Here is a 10,285-nt window from a genome sequence, read left to right on the forward strand (position 1 = left end):
AGACTTTTTTTTTTTTTTTACTGGCGGTCTATTGCTCTGTAAATGTCTTGTTAATGTCTGCCATGTTGTTAAACGTGTTTTTTCCCCTCAAGGCCACAATTGCACCATATGGATCTATTTCTGTCTGAACACACAGAAAGAAAGAAAGCCGAGTCCTCCAACTGTCGCTCTACTCTGCTTGCAGCAAAAGCAAAGTCAGTTAATGTCTAGCTGGATATATCCGCTCATCAGACAGGTTTGACTTGTTAGCAGCTTGTGGGATTGATTAAAAAAGTGGCAGGTAGTTTAGTGTCTCCTTATAAACGAGAAAGCTTGAAACTGACATTGGAACAACAAGTTTCTCCGGAGCTGTGCTACAGGACATCTTTATATAGAGGTTTTCTTTAAACATTTTCAACAAGGAGGCTGCTTTTTTGTTTTATTTTTTAATAATTGTCTAGAAAAATAGTTTCCCATTATTTTTGTCTGGAACAGAGTGTCTCCTCCCTTGAATCATTTGTCTTATATAGGATTAGGTGGTCCTGACTACACTATTTATTACTGGTGTAATTTGTCTTTGCAATTTGTAAGTATTGCTTATAAGCACTTATGAAAATGGACCTGAATACAAAAACAACACAGTGTCCAGTAATCCTGCTCTTTTCACTGTAGAGTCATGTGCTACTTTGTGTTTGTCTATTTTATGAAACTATGTAAAATGTGTTAAAGTCGAATACTAGAATGTTTCATTGTAACTTCTGCTTGGCACTGTATGAAAAGTTAGACATGTTAAAAATAATCAATACAATGCATATAATGGGGATTTAGAGGGATTCCCTATTCAATTATTTGGCAATAAATCGAGAACTTTGGGTAATACAGAAAATTAGAAAGCTGACATCTATTAATAAATTATATAACGCAACTTGTTCAATAATGTTGTTAGGCTGGTTTTCATGAACCTCTTGTCATTTAGATGTATAATGATTCCAGAAAACTCTTAAAACCTTTATAGTATTTAAAGCTGGTAGTAATGTAACATTTCTTTTCATTAACTGAAAATGTAATTTGAGACGTTTTGTTTTTTTTATTTTAAATGAAACACTATAAACTTAAAAATGAACAGAGGAAGCAATTATAATGTGTGGATCTTACAGATGATAGTGGGTATAGTAGGTTTGTGTCCTGGCATTCGGGTTTCTGTGCAGTGCAGCGATTAAAGTCATGGGGGAGACTTGGGATTAAAACAAGAAACATCACAAACAGCTTCTGACATGAAAAAAGTCTAGCAGTAATGTGATTTATTTTATTTGTTCCAAATCCAGTAAATCTTCCTACAGATCTAATATAACTGGACTAAAGAGGCCTGCAGCAGGTCAAAATGAAATATAATTTCTGTTACTTTTATTTAATTAATCTACAGTTCTGCAAATTTAATGAAACATACATGATATTATTATAAAATACTCTTTTTTTTAATTTTATTTTATTTTTTGCTATTTTGCCTACTGCTGCTGATTTTTGCTGAGTGTGGAACATATGTTAACATATAAACACAGACAAAGAGACTTACTGTATGTACACAAAGTACCATGTGCTATGATGATTGGAGCACTTTCTTAATAGATTGATACAGCACCTAGGTGCATATCTGTACATATTGTGGCTCAAAGTTCTTAATCATTTTTAATTATTTTTTAATTCTATGATTTGAAAATATTATTTTTAGGTTCATACTTTGTTTCAGAGCAGAATCTCTGTTAAGTAAAAAAAAAGCAAACATGTAAATACTTGTTTTTATTATATTATTATTATATACACTTAATTTTTCCAAATATTTTTTTGCTTTATCGTGAATAGATTATTTCTCTACTCATTTCAATTTGAAGTAATGGTAATCCTTCTTACTGCACACATACACATTTCTTAAAATGGTTTTACAAACCTGAAATGCTTCTAGATGCATTGAAACGTGTTGTTCCTTATTTAGACACGTGGGGGCGATGTGGAGCTCATTGACGGTCCGTTCTCTGTGTCCTAAAAGAAGAAGAGTCCTCTGCCGTACCCAGGCTGGAGCAAGATGGCGGGGTCCAAGGTGAAGCAGGACATGCCTCCTCCGGGAGGATATGCTGCTTTCGATTACAAGAGAAATCTTCCTAAACGAGGACTTTCTGGTACAAACACTCTTCTACGCCTTTATAGATACATGATTACATACAGATCCAATGAGAAGCGGTTCACAGCAACTCGAACAGCGGCTAATGCTAACTGTTCGGCTTCAGCTTTTGACACAAACTTAAATAAAAAAGGCTGAGTGATGGTAGCTTTACATTAAGCTCTGCTTAGAAAATACGTCTTAATTTGTTTTAATAGATGTATAGTTATGTTTATGTAATAAACTGCACTAATTATTAAAATGATGTTGATAAGACAGGTTAAGCTGCTAGCATAGATGCTTTGTTTACTGCAGCATATTGAAGGAAACAGGTTTGTTTGTGTTAGAGAGGATTGTATGCTTAATTCAATATGTCTGTAACTGTGAGACAAATATTATAATGCAACATGAATGTAGTAAAATCTTTTGATTACAGTATTTAGTTATGGTAATATAGCAAATGTGACCATTGTATTTTATGACAGGATAGTAATGATATACTTCAATAGATCTACATCAAATAAAGATTAGGGTTAGATTATGAACTTGAACTTAAAACCATTAAATGTAAAAAAAAAAAAAGTATGTACTTAATGTTTAAAGCGTCCTTTCTTTACAGCATGATTCATCATTAAATTAGTGCATTATGGGAAAAAATGTAGATAAAGGCAAGGATAGAAGTATGTAAATCTCATGCTATGTAGAGTTAAAATCCATTCACTGACTAACACATCTCGATTTTAGTATTTTTTTTATTACTTAAATAATTAAGATAAAACAGTATTGCATAGATGACAGTGGTTAATGCATTAGGCAATAGTTTCCAATAACTGTTGGCTTATAATCTTGGAAATAAGCTCTACGAAATATCACACTTATTAGATTAAAGTACAGTTAGTAGTATTATCCTGAAAATGTTTTGCACAATAGGTATTGATCAATTTAAAAAAAAGATGCAAGGAATTTCTAAACTATAGATGAGCTCTTTTAGATGATTATCAGATTATTACACTTTGGTGATCTTTCGATTTGTGATACAGTTTGTCTTTAAATTTAGCGTCATTGATATGTGAATTAAAATATCAGAATGTACAGAAACAAAAGCAAATTCAACACTTTTCTTTTCCTTAAATTTTTAGGTTTTAGTATGTTTGGAATCGGCATCGGCATCATGATGTTCGGCTACTGGCGGCTGTTCAGCTGGAACAGAGAGAGGAGGTAAGGAGCACTTATAATATAATATAATAGTCTATAATGTTCGCAGCAAATCTCACACTGGTTGTGATTTTTGCATCCAGGCGCTTGCAGATTGAGGAGCTGGAGGCTAGGGTAGCGCTGATGCCGCTTCTGCAGGCAGAGCACGACCGAAGGTGAAGATGAAAACTCACATGTAGACTTTCTGTTCAGGAGTGGGAACAGCTTCCTGTGTAACGGTTGGGTTTTGCATTTCTACAGAACTTTAAGGATGCTTAGAGAAAACTTGGAAGAGGAGGCAGTCATCATGAAAGATGTGCCAGGCTGGAAGGTAAGGAGGTTAAAAATGCTACTGTATATGTTATGATGGTGAGATGGAGTGGGGACCCCCTAATTTTTTATATATATATATATATATATATATATATATATATATATATATATATAAAAATATGAAATTGTGTTATATCAAACTGGTCTTATAGTCACTCTATTACAGATGGAGTAATTTAACGATACTAATTTCACCCTGGGATTCTGATTCAGATTCCTCATTTATGGGACAGGTGTTGTGAATGAAACGGTGCCCAGCTTGAAAGAGCTCCTGTTTGTCGCTGAATGTGTGCATTGATGACTGAAAGACATCTTCTGCCTCCATTTATCTGTTTACTACAGTGTGTTGAATTAATGAAAAAGTGTTTAGACATTTCAATTAGTGGAAAAAATTGCAGGAGGGAATATAAATAGTCTAATCAATCAAACTTTCGCATTTTGAATAATTTTTCAGATCAGTATAAGGTACATGCTGGATGTCATATGACCCACAGCGCTGCTGTATGTCTGTGTGAACTCCCCTTAATAACGAGAGCTAACTAAGCTACAACATGTTGTTGGGGCATTTACAGTTTTGTTTTTTAAGATGGGATTGAATATAGAAAAAATATATATTTTACAGTTGTATGTCGTATCAACAAACACACTTCTCCTAACTGAAAAATGAATGTAAGATTTTTTTTCCTTTAAATGAAACGCTATAAAGTTAAAAATGAACAGTGGAAGCAATTATAATGTGTTGATCTTACAGATGATAGATTTGTAGTAGGTATGTGTCCTCGCATTCAGTCTCTGTGCAGTGCAGCGATTTAAGTCATGTGGGAGACTTGGGATTAAAACAAGAAACATCATGACGAGCTTTTGACATGAAAAAAGTCTAGCAGCACATGTGATTTATCGTTTTATTTTTGTTCCAAATCCAGTAAATCTTCCAACAGATCTAATATGACTGGACCAAAGGGGCCTGCAGCAGGTCAAAATGAAATATAATTTCTGTTACTTTTATTTAATTAGTCTAAAGTACGGCAAACTTAATGAAACATACATGATATTATTGTAAACTAACTTCTTTTTTTTTTACATTATCACTGCTGCTTACCTTTATTACGGCTGCACCTTATAAAATTAAAAGAGCTGTAGTGAACGGAATTTCTTTTTGTATACACTATGTGTATAAAGTCTTAAGTCTAGAGGGGTGAATATGAAAGCCTAGTATCTAAATCAGGCATCCCCAAAGTCGGTCTTCGAGGGCCGCTGTCCTGCAGGTTTTAGAGGTTCCCCTGCTTCAGCACAGCTGATCTACATTGATAGTTGATTAACAGGCTTTTGATGAACTGCAATCATCAACATCAGCTGTGCTAAAGCAGAGAAACCTCTTAAACCTGCAGGACTGCGGCCCTCGAAGACCGACTTTGGGGATGCCTTATCTAAACCTAGAGGTTACAGGTCTTGTGCTCCTTTTGCCCATTTATAGATTAAAATTTCAGGGGTAAGGCTCCCCACTCTTTGATTGGGTGTATTTCTTTTTTTTATTTATTTCCCCTCTGGCAACCGTTTCCATGACTCTTTATGCACTTAGTTTGTTCAAACTAATGTAAAGATGTCTAAAAGCTGATTTATACTTCGAAACTAGGTCGTTTGAGTAGACGTCCGCGCCTCCTCGGCAGACACTCTGCTGCACCTCTCCCAAATAATAGGTGACCGCAGACAGTGCCAGGAGGCCGTCTTGTTTTGTTTTTAAGCAATTGCGGAAAACAACTCGTGAAGTTGGACCAGCTATAAGAGCGAGGACGCTGGGACCCTTTTTCCACTTGGATCTCTATTTTTCGCCCTCATGTTCCTCCGTTGTCGGACAAACTCGCCCCCACTTCCTCATCGCCTCAGCCGTATCTAGACCCACAGCGTATAGAGCAGACCACGCTTCAAAATTGAGCATAAATCAAAAATGTCTGCATCAAGCTCACAACGACACACTGCTGTGGGGAGTATAACCAGCCCTTAAGCCACCATGCTTTAGTAGCCGCGTTTACATGCGCAAATTTCCCTGACCAGATCTTAACCTTGGTGGATCAGAATCTGTTTACATGGAAACTAGATACGGTATTTAAAAAAAATCTTATGACGAGTGGGTGTGTAGATATACCAAGCTTTCATCATATTCTTAATTTTCTGAAAAGTGGCTGTAAAAAAAAAAAAAAAAAAAAAATGCAGGTTTTGTAAAAGAACTCCATCCTTTTTTTGGAGGTCATTATGCTAACGCTTCTTCACTACAGGGGTAGAGGGCAGGATGGATGAAGTTCAGGAGTGAATAAAAAACGTGAAGCTGAAGTTGCTATAGCGCAGTGGGTTTGTAGTTTGTACATTGATGATAATCAGAATGGCAATTTGGGGAAAGAAAATAATTTTCTAATTGAATTGGACTCAATCGCGTCAGAATCTTAATTCCAAGATGTTTACTTTTTGATTCGAACAGGCCTTTGATCCAGTGATTTTTGTCCTTGTATAAGTAGCTAATATACTGTGGCACTTCACTGCCATCATAAATACTTTAATAATCCCAGAGGGAAATTACTTTTGTTACACGCTCCAGTTACTGTTTTATGTAACTGGAGCGTGTAACAAAAGTAATTTCCCTCTGATGCATGGTCTCACACTCATATGTTAAACATTTAGCTTCAATTGATGAATCAGCTATATATTTACATATATATATTTATAGTGATGGCTGCGTTTGATTGTACTGGTTAATTTACCACCCAGTAAATCATCTGTAAATTCAATTAATACAATTCTGAGCAGTGGCTAAATTCAGTTTTAGTTTATATATAATTTGCTTCTGCGACTGTCTGCAGGTGGGTGAGAGCGTCTTCCACACAGATCGCTGGGTCACCCCTATGACCGAGGAGCTGTTCAACCTGCGACCACGTGAGGAGCTTTTGCACAAGCGTTTTGGCTTCCTGTGGTACGTGTGATCCTGCCTGTGGATGTCCCAAGATCCAGCACCCATGTGGACCTGAGCCCCCCCGCTCACTTCTGCTTGTAAATGTTCAATAATAAAGTATCTTTTTCTGTACCTAATCTAATTGTTTTGTCATTTTGGTTCTCACAAGTTGACATGTTTTAGTCTTATTCCTGACCTTTTAAATACAACTTTCAGATGTTTGGATGGGGAATGAAATAGTCTGACAAACTTAATGGTACAGTAGTTCCAGTGCTGTAATGATCCATCTAGCAAACAGTAAATTATTAATATGGTCTTGAGTTGCTAAGGTTCCCCAATGGGGGCTGACCAGTGTTTCTTACTACCTTTAGCTTAACAACTGAGCTGTGACTTCAGTACGATCAGATACTTTGATCGTAATTGGACAGACATTTAATTTAACCTCTAAAGGGGATGGACAGCCTTAACAGTTAATGATTTCAGTGTTTAGGTCTTGTGATGTCGTACTGTTGTCTTGGGCAATCCTGAGCCAGATTTTGTACCAGTAGTTATTTGAAAGAAACTGAGCAGTGAATGGTTTATGTAATAAATTTTTTTTGGAAAGCAGAAAAGCAAAACTACAGCCCAATATATAAATTGTCTTCTATACTAGGTGTATTGCGTTTAATGCCTCCCTGTACTCATAGCCTGATAAGCTTTATTGCAATGTCTAATCCTTGTTCGATAAAATTTTAAAGATTCCAGATTTAATCACTGTTTGGTCAGGTTCCACTAAAATTCAATCCCCTCTTCACTAATCTTCAGTTCTAAAACAAAATGGCTGATGCCCTTACAGCTCAGTTGAGGGAGAGAAGCAAACTTCATTTATTGGTCACTTCCCTTAGTAATAGATGACGTTATTAGATTACATCATCTGTTGCCATGGGCAGTTTTCTAAACAACCAATAAGGACACCCCACTATTATTCTACTTTAAGATCTGATAGGCTAGATCTTAAGTCATTCAAAAAGATGACCATGTTTATGTATTTAATAAAAATTAAGCAAATCAGGATTTGTTCATCTTTATTGAAAGAGCACAGTTCAACTCCAAAGCATTAGCCACAAGGCTCAGCCATCTCCACTTCGACAACCCATCCACAGGGACCTCATCCCTTTCCATGTCATGAACACATTCATGAAGGACCTGGAGAATAAAAATATAAAATTCACTCAAAATGTAAAATTAGCTTCACATCACCAAACCATTGTAGCGTCACTTACCAGATATAAGAATCTGCATAGGGATCATCATCATCATCATCTATAGCCATCAGACCAGGGAGCAAGGAGATCCATTCAAGTCTCAACTGGTCAGTTCACCCTAGAGAAAAACACCAGTTAGGCCTGAAAACTAACAAGGAGCAAAATGTTCTGCATGCAACAAGTTTAAGTTGTCAGGAGTAAATTCAGAAGTGAGCTTGAAGTGATTACAAATAGGGGTGATCTGTAGGCATAACTGGACGGAATTTGAGCAGCAATGAGGTGAACAGAAGTCGACCGAGCACAATTCTATCCGTGACTTTGATAATGCTCGTGGGCTTTTAGAGCGCTACAATCCAGGAGCTTCCTTAAAACATTTCCTCATAATGGCATTATCTGAATCAGGAAGGAGGCCATGGCATGTTTGCAGGAGACATCTGAAGCACAGGACTTTACACAACTGTAGGTATTCATGGAAACAATGAGAACTGCTTTTCAAGGATGTGAGCAAAGCAAAAGGAGATTTTTACCTCACGTGCATTGGCCTACTTTCTTCATATTTGATATAGGCAAGAGCAGCTTTTCATCTTTGAGCACTTGTTGGCAGGCGCAACACTTCTCTCCAAGGACTTGTAGGTTTTTGAAGGAGCTGAGGTCTTGGAACATACTGAAGCATTGACAGGACACCAGCTGACGGCTTGAAAACTTTTATCACTTGCAATCCAAACTTCACTAGAAGTTGGGACTCAAAAGTTAGGATTTCAATTCCTCTTTAACATGTACAGGAGGCACTGGACCAAAGAAAATTTGCCTAATAACTTTATGGAAATTAAGTAGCTGTATGAAGTTAACCATTAAAAGAGAAAGCCAATTCATGTGCCCTTTAGCAACTGGTCTATGAGTGATGTTAGAGAAAAAGAATAAACAGTTTCCACGCAGCATTGAGTTAGCCACCACCTTAACATTCCCATGTGATCATTTTGAAGAGGCAACGGAATCAGGATCATTTCACATTTTGTTTTAATAGGCTCCATGAAGCCAAACTGACAAAGGAAAAAAAATTCTTGGATCATACAAAGAACATAAAGTACAAAAAACTGTTCCCGTTCGGTTACTCTGGTAACGAAGTTACATTTTCTGATCACTTTAAACAAGAGAGTCCATTTACAGCACATTAAGATGCAGATGTTGAGCAGAGCACAGAAGATACCTGGGGCAGACTGTAGCATGCTGCATTTTGCAACTTCATGAACAGCTGGCCACTTCGGATGTGTAGTTCACCAGGAATTCACTCTTTTGGGAGATTGAACACAAAATGAGCCTTGGGTAAGCTAGGTTCTCAATAGTTTAAGAAATTTAACAATAAAATCCCCCAAAGGTTAATCTGAGTATGCCATTTATTCCTCAGTTTTAAGATTTGGTAGGAGGTAGGTCAGTTTATCAACAAGGAAAACAAAAAGCCCCATTAAGATTTTATAAAAACAAAAACACTTTAAAGTGCTGGACGAAAAAAAAATAGCTGATTAACTGATCGACAAAAAAAAAAAGCAATGTGGATAGCTGCTTTATCCCCATTTTAAAGGGGGCTGTACAGTAGATTTTATACAAAAAGCCTTGAACGGTAGGAGTAGCCAATTGAGCAAGAGTACTGAATTTCAATCTGTAACATGGTTGAGCATTGACCAAAACTCGTGGCTACATTTACTTCAGATGCCAAGCTACTACAACAGAACTACATATTACACGTGGACATGTTTTTCCTTGAGGAGCACAGCTTTCAAATACGGCCAGCCAAGTGATGATCTTGAATCAGGGAGCTTTACTCGTGTGTTGCTGGAGGATAAGAAGTGGGCACAGGTAAAGACACTGAATGTTGACACTGCTTTTTTCACAATATCCATTCCCCCTTAGATCTAGTCTCATCACCCTCCCTCTTTTTTTTGCTCAAAGGGCTCCATCAGTTGAGAAGTGAGCAGCATTTGAAGGTAGCATTTCTCATTTGCGTTAAGAGCTCAAACGTCTCCACCAGTCTCCTTCAGTGTGGAACGGGCCAGCAAAGACAGGCAACTGTATGCAATGAGGCTTGAACTTGGGCTCAGGTACAGAACTGAGGGGCACACATGAGCCTTTAACATTCGGGCCAGGAAGGCATCCTTAACATTACTGAGTGAAACTTGAACATTTTGCAATTCCTCCAAATTAAGTGTTCACCATCATTAAACTACAGCCTACAGTATCACTTAATTTTTTAACGGCCTAAAATGGCTACAATTAAACGCTAAAAAAAGATTCTTACCGTAGCTGTCATAGCTATCCCGATAGGATCCAGAGCGGTCACCATATCCACCCTGCCCCCTGAGGGAGAAAAATAGGCAGATTTAATTACATATTAAAAAAAATATACACCTATATAAAAAAAAAAAAAAAAAAAAAAAAAAAAAA

General features: G+C 36.9%; 2 protein-coding genes across 6 annotated transcripts in view; one reads left to right on the plus strand and one right to left on the minus strand.

Moving 5' to 3' along the window:
- The first annotated feature begins 2,006 nt into the window (after nt 1-2,006).
- On the plus strand, nt 2,007-6,739 carry ndufa13 (NADH:ubiquinone oxidoreductase subunit A13). The gene is made up of 5 exons (XM_015386690.1): nt 2,007-2,153; nt 3,274-3,352; nt 3,433-3,504; nt 3,590-3,659; nt 6,514-6,739. The coding sequence occupies exons 1-5, from the start codon at nt 2,060-2,062 to the stop codon at nt 6,631-6,633; spliced, it is 435 nt and encodes a 144-aa protein (XP_015242176.1). The 5' UTR covers nt 2,007-2,059; the 3' UTR covers nt 6,634-6,739.
- Nucleotides 6,740-7,649: 910 nt separating this feature from the next.
- Nucleotides 7,650-10,285, minus strand: part of cirbp (cold inducible RNA binding protein) — a 4,248-nt gene continuing 1,612 nt past the window's right edge. For 2 of the 5 annotated variants that reach the window (XM_015386723.1, XM_015386720.1), the window contains exons 6-7: nt 10,140-10,198; nt 8,847-9,136 (exon numbers count right to left, since the gene is read on the minus strand). In XM_015386723.1, coding sequence (XP_015242209.1) covers nt 9,132-9,136; nt 10,140-10,198 — 64 coding nt within the window. In that variant the 3' untranslated portion in view covers nt 8,847-9,131. Of the gene's footprint in view, nt 7,788-7,864; nt 7,965-8,846; nt 9,677-10,139; nt 10,199-10,285 lie in introns of those variants that run through there. The other 3 variants (XM_015386722.1, XM_015386719.1, XM_015386721.1) reach the window with 2 other exon arrangements.

The sequence above is a fragment of the Cyprinodon variegatus genome, unplaced genomic scaffold (genome assembly GCF_000732505.1).
Source record: "Cyprinodon variegatus isolate N-32 unplaced genomic scaffold, C_variegatus-1.0 Scaffold374, whole genome shotgun sequence".
Lineage (NCBI taxonomy): Eukaryota > Metazoa > Chordata > Actinopteri > Cyprinodontiformes > Cyprinodontidae > Cyprinodon > Cyprinodon variegatus.